General features: G+C 42.8%; 1 protein-coding gene across 5 annotated transcripts in view; it reads left to right on the top strand.

Annotated features, from left to right (window-relative positions):
* The window catches only part of LOC122544271 (A-kinase anchor protein 7-like), a 192,948-nt gene that overhangs the window by 114,002 nt on the left and 58,024 nt on the right, over positions 1–20,922 (top strand). Inside the window, exon 8 of one of the 5 annotated variants that reach the window (XM_043683382.1) lies at positions 4,519–4,860. The exons of the other annotated variants lie outside the window; for them this stretch is intronic. Within the exon in view, the coding sequence (XP_043539317.1) occupies positions 4,519–4,565 (47 nt within the window). The 3' untranslated portion in view covers positions 4,566–4,860. Of the gene's footprint in view, positions 1–4,518; positions 4,861–20,922 lie in introns of those variants that run through there. 5 annotated transcript variants of the gene reach the window in all.

Here is a 20,922-nt window from a genome sequence, read left to right as displayed (position 1 = left end):
CATCAAGTCATTAACACATGTAAACCTGGGTTGCAGTCTACTTTTAGTTCCTGTGTATTCTTGCAAGGGGAAAATCAAATATGTTCTTCACCCATATTGTTAGTAGTCTGAAATACCCAGAGGGCTTGAAAGTTCAGTTTGTAGTGCATTTCTCTATTTGAAGTTTGATATGAAGATGTGGGTGTACTGTACCTTTAAGAAAGTTAAAAGCAACAGAACAACCTGACAGAACCAAGTGTTCTGAAGCTAAATATAATATAACATTTGGTCGAACAACTCAATTAGCTGGTTGTCTGGAAGCGACAAAATAGATTCAAATTCGGCCAATCAGTTTAAATTATACTCCAAAAAATAACAAACTCCAATCCAGCTTGAATTTAGTATATTGATGATCTTAAAAGCCGGTGACACAATTCAATGCTTTCGGGGTTTAAGGTCGGGGTAAATTGAACAATTGAGAGGAGAACTGCCAAGCCCAGCATGTAAACAGACTGCCCAGGAAATAGCTCTCTTAAAAGGTACCTTTATCGATCAGTGAAGCAGAAATCCTTAAGAAGAAGAAAAAAAGGCCAGAATTCAGAGAAAACGAAAGCTGCTTGGTTTTGAGATAAGAAGTTTTGTTTTGTAAATTATAATTGGGAGTTTTATTGGACTAGTATTATAGAAGGAAAAGTAATAGATTGGTTAGAGTAAGGAATGGTAAATAGTTGCTAGTTAATTATTCTCTGTCATACCTTAAGAAATAAAGTTGTTAATTTTTATTTAAACTAGTTCTTGGCCTATTGAATTTTTACAGATTACTGCATGGGATAAATCTTTACTGTATTGCTGGTTTTAAATTAAGCAAGAGAGTTTACACCATGGCGTAACAGTTAGGGGGCTCGGGTCCATGATTTGAACAGGTTTAGACAGATTTGAATAGATTTGGGGGTATGAAAAGTCCCAGCAGATTTAAACACTTGCAGGTTAGTGTCCTAGATCTTTAAATAAAACGTAGGTGAGGCAACTTGTTTAATTTTGATGACTTGTGGTTGATTAAATTAAAAGTGAGAGAAATGACTCTTAAAATTGCTAAAAAGGTTCTGGGATTTGAAGATGTTTCTCAAATTTGCCAAGAAAGTTTAGAAGGAAAGAAAAAGGCCATACTTTTAGAAATAGCAAATACATTAGATTTGGGTTTAATTAAGGACAAAAGTAAAGCTGAAATTGTAAGGGAATTACTCAAACACTTAGGTGTGTCAGAGAAACAGACAAATGCATTTGAAGTAGAAAAACTTAAATTACAATTGAGGAAAATGGAGTTAGAAGATAAACAAAGGGAGAGAGAAAGAGGGAAAGAAGAGAGAGAGAGGAAAAAAGAGAAAGAAAAAAGAGAGAGAAGGTTCTTAGCTGATCAAAGAGAGAGAGAACAAAGGGAGAGACAAAAAGAGAGAGAATTTGAACTTGAGAAGTTGCGACTTAGTGAGCAAAGTAAACAGGGTGGAGATTAAAAGGGAAGGTAGTGATATATATATATAAATATGTCAAGACTCTGCCATATTTTGATGAGAAAGATGTTGAAGCCTTCTTTATTTCACTGAAAAATTGGCTAGGCAAATGGAGTGGTCTAAGGATTTTTGGGTAATGCTAGTTCAGACTAAAGTGGTCGGCAGAGCTAGTGAGGTACTTTCTGCACGCTCAGATGAGGTATCAAGAGATTATGAAGAGGTGAATCAGGCTATTTTAAGTGCTTACGAATTGGTACCAGAAGCATATAGACAACGGCTCAGAAACATAAAGTAGGAACCAGGTCAGACTTGTGTTGAGTTCAAAAGAATTGAACATAGTCATTTTGATCGATGGGTACATGCTTTGAAAATAGATAAGAGTTTTGAGTCTCTAAGAGAGATTATTCTGCTGGAGGAGTTTAAAAACTCAATTCCAGAGATGGTAAGAATTCACATGGAGAAACAGAAAGTTCAGGAAGTGTAGCAGAATTAGTGGATGAGTACATGTTGGTGCATACGACAAGCTTCTGGCCAGAATTTTGTTCTCTGAGGGATAGAAGTTGAGAGAAGGGGAGATCCTACACTACAAAACCAAGAGTAGAGAGCGCTGGTAAAAATTTACCACATGTTAAAGAAGCCCAAGAGGGTGGACAGGAGGTAAATAGCCTCGGGTGTTTTCACTGTAATGGAGTGGTACACAGAAAATTACAGTGCCGGTTGTTTCAGAAGGGCACTGGGAAAAGGTGTTTTCACAGCCTGAACGTGGGACATGTAAAGACACAGTGCTGGTCGTTATAGAAAGTCTCTGTGGAAAAAATGTGGTAAAAGAAACTAAGCCAGCAGCAATAGTGAAGGTAGTAAAGGAGACCCCAGGAAAAGCTGAGGAGCTGCAGGAGAGTGCACAGCCAGGGCAGAGGCTGGGTATGGAGTTAGTATCTGACCTCTACTCACAGAGGTGAATTCTTTGTAATGTTTACTCACAGGGGCAGGGGGAGAAGGACAACAAGTTATAATTTTGAGAGATACAGGATCTAGCCAGTCCCTTAAGGGATGAGCGAATATGCACTCTTTCTGATCTGTTACCCGAGTGTGGTAATTTGTGAGATAGATGGACAGAAATTTAGCGTTCCCCTATGTAAGGTTAGGTTGGAGTGCCAACTCAAGATTAGGGAAGTTACAGTGGGAGTGATTGACAGAGTGTCAGTTCCAGGAATTCAGTTTGTTCTTAGGAATGTTTTGGCAGAATCCAAGGTGGGAGTGATACCCCTTGTGGTGGAGAAGCCCAAGGAAAACCAAGAAACTGAGGAGTTAAAACAAAAATGTCCTGGTATTTCCCCAGACTGTGTGGTAGCCAGATCCCACGATCATAAGTCACAGCACAAAGTGAAAGTAAAGGGAAAGATGAAGGTGTTGAGGTTCAGTTAGCAGGTACCCTGTTTGACGTAATGGTGCAGGAAAAACCTGAACAGATAGAGGGTCAAACAGAAGTGTTTACTCCTGAAAGACTGAGAGACTTGCAACAGCAAGGCAAGAATATAAAACAGAGATATACGGATGCATACTCTGAAAGGGAGGCAGAGAATATTCCAGAGGGCCGTTATCTGAAAGATAAAATCCTAAGACGGAAATGGAGACCATGGCAAGTTAGTGCAGAGGAGAAATGGGCTGGAGTGCACCAGATTGTGTTGCCGATAGCATACAGACAGGAAGTGTTACGTGTAGCACATGAAGTACCAGTAAGAGGTCACCTAGGGGTAACAAAGACTCAGGCTAAGGTACAAAAACATTTTTATTGGCCTGGAGTGCACAAGGATGTGGTTAACATTTGCCGTACATGTTATACATGCCAAATGGTAGGTAGGCCACAGGCAGTAATAAAACCAGCACCTTTGTTGCCAATTCCCGCATTTGAAGAACCTTTCATGTGGGTTATAATTGACTGTGTACGTCCCCTCCTGAGAACTAAAAGTGGGAACCAATTCTTGTTCACCATAATGGATGTGTCTACCAGATTTCCGGAGGCAATTCCATTACAGAGTATCAAGGCAAAAAGTGTAGTGGAGGAGTTAGTAGCTTTCTTCACATGGTCTGGGCTACCCAGAGAGATTCAGTCAGACCAAGGGTCAAATTTTATTGCTAGGCTGTTTATGGAAGCACTGGATGGCTTAGGTATACAGCATTTTAAATCCAGTGGATACCATTGTAAATCCCAGGGAGCTTTAGACCATGTTGAGAGCATACTGTCAGGATTGCATGAATAATTGGGATAATGGTATCCCATTCGTATTGTTTGCCATTAGAAATGCCCCAAACAACTCTATTCAGTTCACTTCCTTCAAATTAATAGTCGGGCATGAAGTGAGAGGCCCTTTGAAATTAATTAAAGAAAAATTGACAGGGCCAAAATCAGGGATCTCACACTTAGATTATGTATTGGAGATGAGGGAGAGATTAAATCGAGTAAGTGAGCTAGCTAAACAACAACTAAAGAGGGCCCAATATAGAATGAAGCAGGTGGCAGATAAAAGCTTTGAGACTCGAAAACTTTCCCAAGGGGATAACATGTTAGTACTGTTACCAGTCATAGGAAATCCCTTCAAAGCCAGGTTTAGTGGCCCCTATCAAATTGAGAAAAGGTTGAGTCAGGTGAACTATTTAGTAAAGATGCCAGATAAAAAAAAAAGGTATCAGGTATGTCATGTGAACATGTTGAAACCTTATTTTACCAGAGAGAAAGAATTGGAGAAACAGGTGTTAGTTACTGCCCTGCAGAGTGAGGAATCAAATCCAGATGATCAGGATTTTGAGGTGTCTCAAAATAGATTTTAAAATGAAGAAGTCCTGGCGAAGTGAGATAGGTTAGTAAGCCATCTGTCTCAGGAGCATAGAATGCATTTGCCAGATTTGTTACTGCAGTATAAGGACTTAAGTAAGAATCTGATGGGGAGGACTAATGCTATTGTACATGAAGTAGACGTAGGGAATACTGCTCCAATAAAACAATACTCCTTTTGGCTTAATCATCTCAAAGCAGACAGATTCAGATGGAGGCGGGAGCCAAGCTCGACATGGACATAATCGAACCAAGCCTGAGTGAGAAGAGTTTGCCGATCGTCTTAATTCCCAAACTGGACAGGACTCAGCGATTCTGCATGGATTATTGGAAGGTCAAGGCCGTTACAAAATCTAACTCTTATTCAGTTCCTAGATTAGATGACTGTATCGAGAAAGTCAGACAAGCCAGTTACATCACCAATTGGACTTAAAGTGTGGTTATTGGCAGGTACCTTTATCAGAGTCAGCGAAAGAGATTTCTGCGTTTGTAACCTTAAATGGGCTACATCAATTTAAAGTGACGCCCTTTGGAATGAAGAATGCACCCATGACATTCCAAAGACTCATGAACAGAGTTGTGGCTAGGTTAACAAACTGTGCAGTCTATTTGGACAGTTAAAATCTTAAAAGCCAATGACACAATCTGATGCTTTGAGGGTATAAGACAAGGGAAAATTGAACAGTTGAGAGGAGAACTGCCAAGCCCAGCATGAAAACAGAGTGCCCAAAAAATAGCTCTCTTAAAGGTACCTTAATCGATCAGTAACCTGTGAAGCAGAAATCCCTAAGAAGAAGAAAAGAAGAGCAGAATTCAGAGAAAATGAAAGCTGCCTGGTTTTGAGATAAGAAGTTTTGTTTTGTAAATTGTAATTGGGATTTTTATCGGACTAGTATTATAGAAGGGAAGGTAATAGATTGGTTAGAGTAATGAATTGTAAATAGTTGTTAGTCAATTATTCTCTGTTTCCTTTAAGAAATAAAGTTGTTAATTTTTACTTAAACTAGTTCTTGGCCTATCGAATTTTTATAGATTACTGCACAGGATAAAGCTTTGTTGTGTTGCTGGTTTTAAATTAAGCGGGAGAGTTTACACTGTGTCATAACAAGTTTCTTTGACACCAAGTGTGACGTTCTAAAGTTCCTCTCCAGAAGGCCACTGGATTTACAATCAAAGTCATTTTGGCTGTTTCAGGTCTGTTTTTAAAAAACATGTTGGAGTTTAAAAACTCGATATAGTGATGGGAATTATGATCCATGGTCATGACATTATAAAACATGTCTACAGTCTGAGATCTATGTGAAAATCCTATAACACCATAATGCCATAAGATGTAAGTGTAGGAGTAGGCCATTTGGCCCATCAAGTCTGTTCTGCCATTCATTGATATTACAGGTGATCTGATAATTCTCAACCCCGCAATAATGCCATTTCCCCATATCTCTTTATTCCCTTGTTGATTAAAAATATGTCTATCTCAGCATTGAATATTCTTGAAACTCACTTCAGTGAAGAATTCCATGGATTCACGATGCTGAAATTAAATTCCTCCTCACCTCTGTGTATAATACAGTTGAAGAGAAGGAGATTTACCCTGGCTAACACTTCTCCTTCAACCAATACTTAAAATAGAGAGTGGGTCATTGATTTCATTATTCTTTGTAGGAGCTTTGTATGTGCAAATTTGATATGAATATATTGGAGAGTGGAGAAAAGTTGTACAGAGATGGTTCTGGGGATTAGGGACTTCATTTAGATAGATAGAGTAGGAAAGCTGGGATTTGACATGAGAAGATTTAGAGTAGATTTGGTAGAGATATTGTAAATCATGAGGGATCTGCAAAACCCTTATCATTGGTGGAAGATTCAAGAATCAAAAATACTGCTTTAAGCTTTATGTCAATAGAGCATAGAGAAAAGCTAATCATGTAGCAAGCGATTAGAATCTGAAGTGCATTGCCTGAGAATGTGAGGGATGCAGATTTAATCATTGCTGTGAAAGGTAATTGGATATTTACGTGAACAGGAAAGCTTTCAAGGTGCAGGGAAAGGGCAGGAAATGAGTCTAGCTGTTGTAGAGACCTGGCATGGAAACAGAACAGCATGACCTCCTTCCATTGTGTAGCTATTCTTTGATTCTATATCTTGGAGGAGCTAAATCTGTTTCCATCAGCTAAACTGACCTTGTTAGTGCTTTTTTGTTTGATGCCTATCTCATTGAAAATTGAAATGGTTGTTTCATAGAAACAGTGAAAATGAGGTTTGCAGGCATGCCAACTCACTAATTCTTAAATTAAGAGATAATCTTGTGGTTTACTAAATCTCTAATGGGTCAGAGCTCTTTATAGAAACTGCTTCATTAAAAAGTTGTTTAGCGAAAAACTTTTGAAATACTACCTCTTATCACTTGTGCATTTCGTCTCAATGGACTAAGGAAAATGTTTACCAGCTTGATACCCTGTTTTGTGGGATTGATGAATAAGACGGGTTTCTGGGCAAGTTATATTTAAGTCAACAGTTCTGTAGCGTAAAATGTTGTAAAATTGAGTATGACTGTTGGTTGTTTCTTCTCTATCTACTTGCACATCCCAGAACATGGGTTCATTTACAGTGAGAATGACAAATGAAGATGTGCAAGATCAATATATAATATCCCCAACCATATAATATAAAAGCAGGCAGGGTGACAGAGAGATACACATGTAAAGAGACAACAAAGGAGCAGGGAGAATAAGAAATAGATAGGAAGAGAAAGTTAGCCCAAGATAGAGTCAACCAAAGAGAGACACTGATGGAAACTGAGCAGCAGAGAAAGTCATAGGGAATGATAGAGACTTAATGATGCACATGTAGAGATACAGCAAGCTACAGATGGATGATTAACTGTCAGATAATGGGCTTTCCTTGTAAACAGTTCATGAATAGGACTGAAGCAATTTTCAGTCATTGCAACACAATTCAAATATTGGGTGTATTGAGTATTGTAGAAATTGAAAGGAATGAGTATTTGGGCATTAAGAGGGAGCTGCAAAAGATGCAGTTGAGGGAGGAAGGAAGATTTACTTTCAATATTACATGATTGTGTTGCTGTCCCTGAGAAGTGAACTAAAATGTTGTTTAATGTTAGTGCTAATATAAGAAATCACTCCAGGTTTGAAATTGGATCCTGAGATTTCAAAGCTTTTTCACATGATCACACAGGAGACTTACTTTTATCTACAAGGCAGACCACAACCAATATAAAGTAGATATGATGAAAACTGGTGCATCACATGTTCTCCCTTTGAAATCTTTAATGGTATGAGCTCAAGGAATAACTACTGAAATGTTAAACAGAAAGTTCAGCTGTAATTAGGAATTAGTGAGGGAAGTGTTGGAAACCTTAGTTTATAATGAATGGTACAGTGGTCAGCATTGAAGTGAAAAAGGATAGTAGTGAGGGGACAGGTGATGCAAGAAGGTTCAGGTTTATTGTCAAATATACTTACATGAGTACAGTGAAAAGTTTACAAGTTGTCACTTACAGCACCATCTTAGGTACAAAGGTTCCTAAATACAAAGCAGAAAATAAGGAAAACAAAGTTAAACTTTACAATCCTTCTTAGTAAAAAGTAGAAAAGTAAAGAAACACAGAATAGTTCAACACTGCAGTTCAGAAGTGCTTGACCATACTGGAGTCACACTCCTCATGAGGGCTTGACCTCCCCAGCTTCAGGCTGCACTTTGGTAGCTGCCCCGGGGCTGCCTGATCCTCCACCTCACTGCCCTGGTGCTGCCTGATCCCAGTCTCACTGCCCTGGGGCTGATCCCACTCTCACTGCCCCGGGGCTGATCCCACTCTCACTGCCCTGGGGCTGATCCCACTCTCACTGCCCCGGGGCTGATCTCAGTCTCACTGCCCCGGGGTTGATCCCACTCTCACTGCCCTGGTGCTGATCCCAGTCTCACTGCCCCGGGGCTGATCCCAGTCTCACTGCCCCGGGGCTGATCCCAGTCTCACTGCCCTGGTGCTGATCCCAGTCTCACTGCCCCGGCGGCTGCCTGATCCCACTCTCACTGCTCCGGGGTTGATCCCACTCTCACTGCCCCGGGGCTGCCTGATCCCGCTCTCACTGCCCCAAGAGCTGCCTGATCCCAGTCTCACTGCCCCGGGGCTGATCCCAGTCTCACTGCCCCAAGAGCTGCCTGATCCCAGTCTCACTGCCCCAGGGCTGATCCCAGTCTCACTGCCCCAAGAGCTGCCTGATCCCAGTCTCACTGCCCCAGGCCTGATCCCAGTCTCACTGCCCCAGGCCTGATCCCACTCTCACTGCCCCAAGAGCCCCGATCCCCGTCCTCTCACTGCCCCAAGAGCTGCCTGATCCCAGTCTCACTGCCCCAGGCCTGATCCCAGTCTCACTGCCCCAGGCCTGATCCCACTCTCACTGCCCCAAGAGCTGCCTGATCCCAGTCTCACTGCCCCAGGCCTGATCCCCGCCCACTGCCCCGGAGCTGCCTGATCCCAGTCTCACTACCCCGGGGCTGATCCCAGTCTCACTGCCCCAGGCCTGATCCCACTCTCACTGCCCCGGGGGCTGCCTGATCCCACTCTCACTGCCCCGGGGCTGATCCCACTCTCACTGCCCCGGGGCTGCTTGATCCCACTCTCACTGCCCCGGGGCTGATCCCACTCTCACTGCCCCGGGGCTGCCTGATCCCACTCTCACTGCCCTGGGGGCTGCCTTCAAATATTGGGTGTATTGAGTATTGTAGAAATTGAAAGGAATGAGTATTTGGGCATTAAGAGGGAGCTGCAAAAGATGCAGTTGAGGGAGGAAGGAAGATTTACTTTCAATATTACATGATTGTGTTGCTGTCCCTGAGAAGTGAACTAAAATGTTGTATAATGTTAGTGCTAATATAAGAAATCACTCCAGGTTTGAAATTGGATCCTGAGATTTCAAAGCTTTTTCACATGATCACACAGGAGACTTACTTTTATCTACAAGGCAGACCACAACCAATATAAAGTAGATATGATGAAAACTGGTGCATCACATGTTCTCCCTTTGAAATCTTTAATGGTATGAGCTCAAGGAAAAACTACTGCCCCGGGGCTGCCTGATCCCAGTCTCACTGCCCCGGGGCTGATCCCACTCTCACTGCCCCCGGGCTGATCCCACTCTCACTGCCCCAGGGCTGATCCCACTCTCACTGCCCCAGGGCTGATCCCACTCTCACTGCCCTGGTGCTGCCTGATCCCACTCTCACTGCCCCAGGGCTGCCTGATCCCACTCTCACTGCCCCGGGGCTGATCCCACTCTCACTGCCCCCGGGCTGATCCCACTCTCACTGCCCCGGGGCTGCCTGATCCCACTCTCATTGCCCCGGGGCTGATCCCACTCTCACTGCCCCGGGGCTGATCCCACTCTCACTGCCCCGGGCTGCCTGATCCCACTCTCACTGCCCCGGGGCTGATCCCAGTCTCACTGCCCCGGGGCTGCCTGATCCCACTCTCACTGCCCTGGGGCTGATCCCACTCACTGCCCCGGGGCTGATCCCACTCTCACTGCCCCGGGGCTGATCCCACTCTCACTGCCCGGGGCTGATCCCAGTCTCACTGCCCCGGGGCTGCCTGATCCCACTCTCACTGCCCCGGGGCTGCCTGATCCCACTCTCTCTGCCTGGGGCTGATCCCACTCTCACTGCCCCGGGGCTGATCCCACTCTCACTGGCCCGGGGGCTGCCTGATCCCACTCTCACTGGCCCGGGGGCTGCCTGATCCCACTCTCACTGTCCCGGGGGCTGCCTGATCCCACTCTCACTGCCCCGGGGCTGCCTGATCCCACTCTCTCTGCCTGGGGCTGATCCCACTCTCTCTGCCTGGGGCTGATCCCACTCTCACTGCCCCGGGGCTGCCTGATCCCACTCTCACTGCCCCGGGGCTGCCTGATCCCAGTCTCACTGCCCCGGGGCTGCCTGATCCCACTCTCACTGCCCCGGGGCTGATCCCACTCTCATGACCAGCCACCCCAGGCTGTCTGATCCTCCTTCTGCTACCAAAAACGTGAAAACAATGATGGTGAAAGAGAAAAGGAGAAAGAAAAAGAGAAAGAAGTATGTGGCTGGCTGTGCTGTAACCCATGTCTAAGCTGCTGGCACCACCACCTTGTCACATGTGAAGAGTGAGGAGTTGGGAGACACAAGCTGGCAGAGTGTACAGTTGAATGATGGTGACTGATGACTTAGAGAGACCACCTCAACAATTTTTTGCTAGGGAACCAAGAGGTAAAATGTTTATTGGTGATAGTAGATTAACAGGGGCTTGTTAGATTAGATTCCCTACAGCATTGAAACAGGCTCTTTGGTCGAACAAGTCCACACTGACCCTCCGAAGAGTAACCCACCCAGACCCATTCCCCTATATTTACCCCTGACTAATGCATCTAACAATATGGGCAATTTAGCATGGCCAATTCACCTGACCTGCACATCTTTGGGCTATGGGAAGAAACCAGAGTACCCAGAGGAAACCCACGCAGACATGGGGAGAACGTGCTAACTCCACACAGACAGTTGCCCGAGAGTAGAATTGCACTCGAGTCCCTGGCGCTGTGAGTACAGTGCTAACCACTGAGCCACTTTGCAGCTTATGAAAGAAAAGTGAGAAAAGACGGAGAAGAACAAGAATTATAACCAAAGAGGGAAATGAAAGAATAATAATAACAAGGCAATTAAAAACAATTGTGTGAAATGGCAGGCAAAATGGATTGGGAAATTAATATAAAGGAAAACATTACAATTTGGTTCACACCACATGATATCAAGAAATAGTTGACACACTGGATACTGCAAAAGCTAAGGCTATGGCAACATTACAGCAAAAGTACTGAAGATGTGCTCCAGAACCTCCTGCACCCCTAGCTACGCTGTTTCCATTCAGCTATAACATTGGCATCAAACGCGCTCTCTAAGCTGCATTTGTTCCTCCAAACGATGCCAAGGATATGTCTAAGACAGCAAAGGTGGAAACTATTCAGTCTTTGTTCCTGTCTTGCAAATGTTATCCAGGCCTCAGCACTGTGTACTGAGGATATAAACCAGGTAGACTCACAGTTTGGTGTTCCCAGTCAAGTTGCTGTTATTCCACACTCTTACTCAGCTTGAGCATAATAGCTGCAGTTTTTTGTGATGTTTGTGTTGATTTCAGTATCAAGTGACAGCTAGCTGGTGATAGCTTCATATTTCTAGGCTTGACTATCAACAACCAGCACACTGCTGACAGATGGAAGTATGGCAATGTTGTGGACCAGGACGTTTGTCATCCTGTTGCATGTTCAGATAAAACTCTTTACATTTTTCACTTGTTATGACCAGGGGCGATCATCTTTTTGTTCTTTTTCCTCTCACAGACGGTTGCAACAAATATTTTCATCTCCTTCTTCGCACACAGCTATCACAGTTTGTTTAAAACATAATTAGCTAGATTAAAATGATCAGGCCAAATTACAAGGCTTTCTCAGATATAAGAAATCAAAGAACATAGATAAAGAAGAAGCTCAGTAGCCCTCCAAGGAGAATTATGACTATTGTATACTAACCCTGAAAAAATAATTAAAGGTGCAACATCAGACCCAGATAATAAGCTTAAATAGGAGATAGTATCTGATATACTCAGGAAGAATAGGCTAACTTGTTTCTTTTTTTAAGTTTCACCCAACTTTAGACCTCCAAAAGGGTTCCGCTATAGCTGATATCATCCATTATGTTGTTATGGAAAGAGGAGATCACATTGAGTAGTTTTGATGAGCTACCACTTTTATTTAGTCACTTATAGACCACATTTGCTGACATGAAGGCAATAAAAAGTAGCCTTCTTTGTTCACAGTATTTCTCTTCTAACTGATGAGAAAATATCAGTTGTAGATCATCCGATGTTCTGAAAACACACACCGGACCCAAAGATGGAAATATTATTGAACCAGTCAGTATATTTACATCTTTGCTTCCACTATGTTGACAGTGTTGTCTTGTAGATGGTTTCTTGAAGTATATTATTTTTCACTGTATGTGGAAATGCTGAAGAGAACCTGTTCAACTGAGTCATGGACAACAAGGCACTAGTTAATGTATCAGTATTGCCTAGAATAACTAGTTTTTTTTAATGAAGCGAATTGTGACATAAACTATTTGGAGCCTTTCTCCTGTTAATTAAACATACATAGTTGGGTTATCTCTGTATGACTATCTAAAGAAATGATGAACAAGAATGGTCTGTTCTCCTGTAGCAATTGGTGAAAAAAGATCAGCTTTCAGAAACAAGTATGAGCAAACAGCAGGGAACTAGTGGGATTAATGTAATTTGCTTTGGTGGTAGGCAGTATCAACGCAGACACAGTGGGATTAATTTTAATTATAGGAAGATATGAAAATGTTTGTCCAATGTCACCAGTATGAATCCAAACCATTTTTACAGTTATGTCTCAGTTTAATTTCATTTGCAAAGGTGCCCATGTGTTTCCTGTGTGGAAAACAATTTGTGATTTGCAGTGGGATTAGTGGAGGAATTTGAGACAATGGAACCAATCTAGTTGCTCCTCTACAAAGATGAACTGACAAGGATAAACTAAACAAATCTGCAGCATGATGTTCCTCATTCTCCTGGTCCCACAAAATTCATTGTAACAACTTAATTGCTGCCACTTTTCAGCAATCCTCAAAGGACCTGGTACTGTATATAAATGATTTGGGCAAGTACTCCAGAGCATCCTGCCTGGTATACCAGTTGCTTACCCCACATGGTAATGTAAGCTCATCGTAGAATTCCTACAGTGTGGAAACAGGCCCTTCAGCCCAACAAGTCCACACCAACCCCCCGAAGAGTAACCCACCCAGACCCATTCCCCTACCCTATTATTCTACATTTCCCCTGCCTAATGCACCTAACCTACACATCCCTGAACACTATGGGCAATTTAGCATGGCCAATTCACCTAACATGTTCATCTTTGGATTGTGGGAGGAAACTAGAGCACCCAGAGAAAACCATGCAGGCACAGGGAGAACGTGCAACCTCCACACAGTCACCCGAGGCTGGCATCAAATCCAGGTCCCTGGCACTGTGAGGTAGCAGTGCTAACCACTCATCCATCGTGCTGCCCAGTTCTCAGGCGAGCCACACAAACTGCCTGTGGATTAATGTTGTGTTTTTGTGATAGGAAGGAAAAGGACAGGTCAGCCAATGGCACATCAAGGCCTCTTGATGCTTGCATGCATTAATGGATTGATATAAGTTGTCTTGAAAAAGGGATTAGCCTCCCAAAAATTGGTTATCCAGCCCTCATCCTCTGCACACATCAGGAATGGACATTTCAATGTGCAAGTGCTATTCATGTATTCCTTCAGTATTAGCCTGAAGGACTGTTTCTTTATGGCAATTAGAAATAGTTGTGGCATTTTCAGCATTGCACTGACCACAATGGGACTGCATTGCCTCTGACATCCATACTCAATAATGTTACAGTTGGCATAACATTTTTGATCACATATTAATTCCTTCATATGCTATTTGTTTCTACATGTTCCATCTTGCACATAAAATTCCAAAACAAAAATATTCTGCCTGCACCAACAATCGTATGCAGCACAGAATGTGTTTCGTACAGTCACACAGAAAGTGACCACCATGACAAGAAAAAAGAGCATGGCAAGATTGGATGTATTTGGTAGCAGCAAATAGTTTGTTTGATCAAGTGGATTTTGATACAAAATTTAATAGCAAATGACCAAAAAATGCAAATAGAGCTTCAGAGATCAGGATTTGGTTGTCCAAAGGCAGCACAGCAATGGTGAGGCAAAACAAATGTGAGTGCAGTGGAGGCTGAAGTCATGAGGAATGAAGAGGAGTCAAGATGATGTAGCAAGCCAACCCAGTTTTGGGAGGGGAAGGTATTTAAAGATGAAAATGAACATGTAAAACTCAAGGCACAGAGGTATAAATACTAATATAATTAGGAATGCTTTCACAAGCATAGATTATATTGGATTTGTACTGACCCATAACTGGCAATACTTAGGCGTTTGTAAAAATAGATTTGCGGTTATGCATAGAGTGGAGCATTGACAACTTTTCAGTTAGTCTGCCTACAGCTGCATCTTTAAGCCAAACTGTTCATTTATCTGCTTTTAACTTTGCCATGTTTTTGCATCTGCTACTGTTTCTAACAGATAAAACTAAGTAACAGAAATCCACAATAATTGATTGATTGAAGACAGCTAAAGAAAGTAAAAGGATGTCTGTGATCAGTCAATAAAAAAAAATTGGATGTGGTAGAAGAGGAAACTGGAATGTTTCATGTGGCTTGATAAATAATGAGGGATAAAAGAAAGAAAGGAAATGAATGAAAGAAAAACGTATAAAAATACTATAGAAATGAAATGACTAAAGACAGCAACTTTCAGGCAGCAGAAGATGAAGCATGTACTTTTGCTGTTACATGATGCCTAGTTAACCAGTTTCCCATGGGGATCCTTGTCGAATGCCTGACCGAAGTCTATATAGATCACTTGTACCACTCTGCCCTCACCAATCCTCTTTGTTACTTCAAAAAACTCAATCATGACTGAGTTAGGTTTGTTGGCTGAAGTTTAACCAGGCCAATATAAGTTATTAAAGTGTGCATTTTCCAAAATCATCAGATGGTTCTTAATTGTAGCAAAGCCAAAGTTTAGCTTTGGAAAAAAAAATGTCTTCTGAAATTCAGATGATTTGGTAGGGTGTGAATGTGATGAATATATGCAAGAAGGGGAGGGAGAGTTCGATATTGGAACCAAAAAGAATATTCAACCATCTTCTGCCTGATAAAAATTCTGCTCTTTATTCTTTTAGAGTTGAGGAAATATGTAAAATGCTTTAAACACATCATGAAAAGGGAAAGGTGCAAGGGTAAGTGGGTGCTAATCTCAGGCAAGATGGCATCATTAGTACAAAATTCCAACAAATTTCCGTGAACATTTGTGGCCTAACTCATGTCGCTGGAAAGTTACAAGCCTCTATCTAACAGCACAATGAAACATAGCAGTTCACATTAGAGAAGGACCTGATCAGGTGTTCCCTAGAACTCTGTGGGAAGCTGGGGAAGTGATTGCTGGGCCTCGTGCTGAGATATTTGTATTATCGATAGTCACAGGTGAGGTGCCAGAAGACTGGAGTTTGGCTAACCTGGTGCCACTGTTTAAGAAAAGTGGTAAGGACAAGCCAGGGAACTATAGACCAGTGAGCCTGATGTCGGTGGTTGGCAGGTTGTTGGAGGGAATGAATGTACATGTATTTGGAAAGGCAAGGACTGATTAGGAATAGTTAACATGGCTTTGTCCATGGGAAATCATGTCTCACAAACTTGATTGAGTTTTTTGAGGAAGTGACAAAGAGGATTGATGAGGGCAGAGGGGTAGATGTGATCTATTTGGACTTCAGTAAGGCGTTTGACAAGGTTCCCCATGGGAAACCAGTTAGCTAGATTAGATCTCATGAAATACAGGAGGAACTAGCCATTTGGATACAGAACTGGCTCAAAGGTAGAAGACAGAGGGTGGTGCTTTTCAGACTGTAGGCCTGTGACCAGTGGAGTGTCCCATGGATCAGTACTGGGTCTATTACTTTTCATCATTTATATAAATGATTTGGATTAAGCTTAAGAGATATAGTTAATAAGTTTGCAGATGACACCAAAATTGGAGGTGTAGTGGACAGCGAAGAAGGTTACCTCAAATTACAACAGGATCTTGATCAGATGGGCCAGTGGGCTGAGGCGTGGCAAATGGAGTTTAATATAGATAAATGCGAGGTGTTGCATTTTGGGAAAGCAAATCTTAGCAGGACTTATACACTTAATGGTAAGGTAGGGAGTGTTTAATAAAGAGACCTTGGAGTGTAGGTTCATAGCTCCTTGAAAGTGGAGTCGCAGGCAGATAAGATAGTGAAGAAGGTGTTTGGTATGCTTTCCTTTATTGGTCAGAGTATTTAGTGCAGGAATGGGGAGGTGATGTTGCAGCTGTACAGGACATTGGTATGGCCACTGTTGGAATATTGCGTGCAATTCTGGTCTCCTTCCTTTTGGAAAGATGTTGTAAAATTTCAAAGGGTTCAGAAAAGATTTGCCAGGGTTGGAGGATTTGAGCTGTAGGGAGAGGTTGAATAGGCCAGGGCTGTTTTCCCTGGAGTGTCGGAGGCTGGGGGTGACCTTACAGAGGTTTATAAAATCATGAGGGGCATGGATAGGATAAACAGACAAAGGGGTGAGGGAGTCCAGAACTAGAGGGCATAGATTTAGGGTGAGAGGGGAAAGGTATAACAGGGACCTTAGGGGCAACGTTTTCATGTAGAGGGTAGTACGTATATGGAATGAGCTGGCAGAGGAAGTGGTGGAGGCTAGTACAATTTCAACATTTAAAAGGTATCTGGATGGATATATGAATAGGAAGGGTTTGGAGGGATTTGGGCCGGGTGCTGGCAGGTGGGACTATATTGGGTTTGGATATCTGGTCGGCATTGGCAAGTTGGACCATGCTATATATCTCTCTGACTCTGTGACTCTATCTCAGCATTACCGTTCCACTGCTTCTTTGCATGACTGAGTTTCTCCAGCACTTTCTATTTTTGTTTGTTTCAGAAGTAATATGAACCTACAGCTTTGGCTGACGGGCGCAGCTCACAAAAGCAAGGCAAACAAGTGCAATACAAGGCAAGGATTCTGTGAGCGTGTTTGTGCGCTCAGAATGAATTAACGCATGACAGCATTTGATGAGGTACCATACTTTAGGCTACCTAACAAGATAGAGGACGGAGGATTGTGATAAAAGGGACATTTTCATGATAGCAACCTGTGGAATGCCATAGGGATCAATGGTGGGACCACAATTATTTACCATATATTAATGACTCGGATGAGGAAAGAGAATGTGCTGTTGCCAAGTTTTCAGATGATGCAAAAACAGATGGGAAGGCAAGTTGTGAGGATGACACAAGTGAATGGACAAAAACTTGGTGTATGGAGTGTAATGTGGTAAAATGTGAGGTTATGGACTTTAGCAAGAAGAATATTCATTAAGATAAGAAAGACTATAGAAAGCTGCAGCATTGAGAGATTTGGGAGTTCTTGTGCATGAATTACAAAAATGCTAGCATCTGAATTCAGCAGGGAAGGCAAATGAAATGTCGGCCTTTATTTCAAAGGGATTGAAGTATAAAAGTAGGGAGGCCTTTTTAAAATGACAATACTGTGAACAGTTTTTGTCCCTTTATCTAAGGAAGGAATTACTGGCATTGGAGAGCCCAAAACGTTTGGCTCGGTTGGTTCTTGGATATGTGGGACTTTCTTATGAAAAAAGGTTTAGTAGTATGGACCTCATTTGAGTTTGGAAGAATGGTAATTATTGAAACATAAAAGGCTCTTAGACAGCATGACAAGGTTGATGGGTTGAAGTTATTTCCCCTGTGGGAGAATCTAGGACCAGAGGACAAATTCCTAAGATTAGATTCCCTACAGTGTGGAAAACAGGCCTTTCAGCCCAACAAGTCCACACTGACCCTCCGAAGAGTAACCCACCCAGACCCATTTCCCTCTGACTAATGCACCTAACACTATGGGCAATTTAGCATGGCTAACTTACCTGACCTGTGGGAGGAAACCAGATCAAACCCACACAGACACAGGGAGAATGTGTGCAAGCTCCACACAGACAATTGCCCGAGGCTGGAATCGAACCCTGGTCCCTAGTGCTGTGATCCACCATGCCGCCCTAAGCTGCAGGAGAAAGTGAGGACTGCCACATAGTCCAACCACACAGGATCAATATGGATTTCACCAGTTGTCTCATTTCCCCTGCCCCTACCTTACCCCAGCCCCAACCTTCCAACTCGGCACTGCCCTCTTGACCTGTGCTACCTGCCCATCTTCCTTCCCACCTGTCTGCTCCACCCTCCTCTGACCTATCACTTTCACCCCTTCATTGACCTATCGCATTCTCAGCAAGCTCCCTCAACTCCACCCCACTCCCCTTTATCTCTCAGCCCCGACCCACAAACCTCATTCCTGATGAAGGGCTTATGCCTGAAACATCGATTCTCCTGCTCCTCGGATGCTACCTGACTGGCTGTGCTTTTCCAGCACCACACTTCTCGACTCTGATTTTTAATCAGTAAGGGAATCAAAGATTATGGGGATAAGGCAGTGAATGGAATTGAGAATTACCAGACATGATCTTATTGAATGGCTGAGCAAACTTGATGGGCTGCTTCTGCTCCTACACCCTGAATGAATGAATAATTTTATTGTCACATATATTTTACAGTGAAAGATGCAGTAAAATAGTGAAAAGCTTCTACTGTATTTGTGATCCGGTGCCATTTTGAATAGTTTAAGAATAATCTTAAAAAATAAAAAGAAATAGCTTAAAGAGAGTCCATAACTCTTCTGCCACCACTTCACTGCTGCCAGCACTGGACCCAACCAACATCGAAGTCACTGCACCTCAGGCACCATCTTTTGCTGCTGGGTGTACCTCACCGAAATCGCGTCTGCCAATGTAGCAGCCGATGCTGGGCCCCTTTTCATTTCTCCATCAACTGCCTCATCGAGGCCACTACCAGAGTCCCCACTGCGGGCTCACCAGTCGCTGCCACCCTTCAAATCCCGACAAAGCCACTTTTCGCCTTCATCATTGATGCCATTGTTGCTGATGCCACCACAATAGAGCTCTCCCCAGAAGGTAATTCAAAACAAAATCTAAACAGAAAAAGGAAATGAGAAAGAAAGGGAAAACCGAAGAGAAGACAGGGTGCAGTGGCCCCAGGCTCAAGAGCACCGTACCATCTTGAACAATAGCCAATTTATGGCTTTATGGTCAATGAGTGAAGAGCCTCGAGCTGCAGCCTGGCCCACTCGTTGAGATGGATGTGTGTTCTTGAGTGCTCTCTGACCTTACAGCAGCATTACAATGAAAATTGCCCAAGGTGTAGCATTGAAGTGTGGCAGCATCCTGCAAGTGGGCCAGAGCTGTCCAATGAGGGTTCTTAGAGGCGAACACTTATCTGGTGCCAGTTACTGTGGATGTAGGGTATGCATGACACAGAATGTGTCCTGAGATGTTGGTACCCGGTGCCCAACATGTAGTCTTCCGGAGCAGTTGAAGAGTACCAGCTCTGAGTTGCATATCCAGATTTTATAATGTCCTTTACATGCTTTATAAGCTGCAAAGCTGGATATTAATGAGCAAATTGGACATCAATAAAGTGTTTAACAAGCTATAATGTCCCTTAATTGGCAACTTGCACATCAAAAAACTCATCACATTGCTTATCATAAACATAAATGCTAGACTGAGATTCTCTGACATTAAGATAGGCATTTCAGGTCTTGTCCACTTCTGTGCAAATCTTGCGATCGTCCATGTTGCTCAGACCCTTGACTGATTCAATCCAATATTATAATCACATAGGCATGTCACCTTGGTCATAAGATCAGCAAAGTTATGTTATAAAACATTAGGCTGTAGCTGGAGTACTGCAGCCAGTTCGATGTGATCTCACTAGATAAGAGCACAGTAGAGATTCACAAGGGTGTCACAAGGAAGTTTTTCATCACTGGAGAATTAATTACAAGGAGAGATTAGGTAAACTGTAGCTGATCGAGCATGACAAGGCAAGGCTGAAATATGATTGATAGAAGATTTCAAGGCAAATTGAGGAGTTTTCACTCAGAGGCTGGTCAGGATCTGGATAGGGACAGAAACTCCCATTACATTTAAAATATTGTTGGATGTGAACTTAGGTGGTGCAACGTATAAGGCTGCAGACCAATTGTTAGAAACTAAACTACGCTGGGTAGCTCTTTTCAACTGACATAGACACACTGTCATAGAATCATACAGCACAGAAAGAGGCTCTTTAGCCCATCAAGTCGAACATGGCTGAAACGCTCCTCACCCCCACTTTCCTGCCTTCTCTCCATATCCTTTCAATCCATTACTAATCAAAAGTCTAACTCTGCCTTAAATTTACTCACTGTCCCAGCATCCACTGTATTTTGGGGTAGCAAATTCCAAAGGTTCACAACTCTTTGGGAGAAGTAGTTTCTCCTCAACTCTGTTTTAAATTTGCTGCCCCTTATCCTAAAACTATGACCTCTCGTCGTAGAATGCTCGACAGGAGAAAGTTTCCGCTCCATACCTTATCCATACCTCTCATCATCTTGAATACCTCAATCTGATCTCCCCTAATTCTTCTAAATTCCAGAGAGAAGAGGCTGAAACTGTTCAATCTCTCTTCATACAGCAAACCTCTCATCTCTGCGATCAATCGAGTGAACTTCCTCTGAACTGCCTCCAATGCTAGTATATCATTCCTCAAGTAAGGGGACTAAAACTGCGCACAGTACAATTGGTGCGGTCTCACCAATGTCTTGTATCATTGCAACAATACTTCCTTACCTTTATATTTATTCCTTTAGTTATAAAAACCAACATTCCATTAATTTTCTTTATTAATCTGGTGTACCTGCACTTAGCACCTTGTCATTTATGGGCTCAAACTCTCCCAACTCTCCATCGTCCACAAGATTAGCA

The sequence above is a fragment of the Chiloscyllium plagiosum genome, chromosome 3 (genome assembly GCF_004010195.1).
Source record: "Chiloscyllium plagiosum isolate BGI_BamShark_2017 chromosome 3, ASM401019v2, whole genome shotgun sequence".
NCBI classification, from domain to species: domain Eukaryota; kingdom Metazoa; phylum Chordata; class Chondrichthyes; order Orectolobiformes; family Hemiscylliidae; genus Chiloscyllium; species Chiloscyllium plagiosum.
The sequence above is the reverse complement of the archived record's forward strand: the minus strand, read 5'-3'. Positions and strand labels throughout refer to the sequence as shown.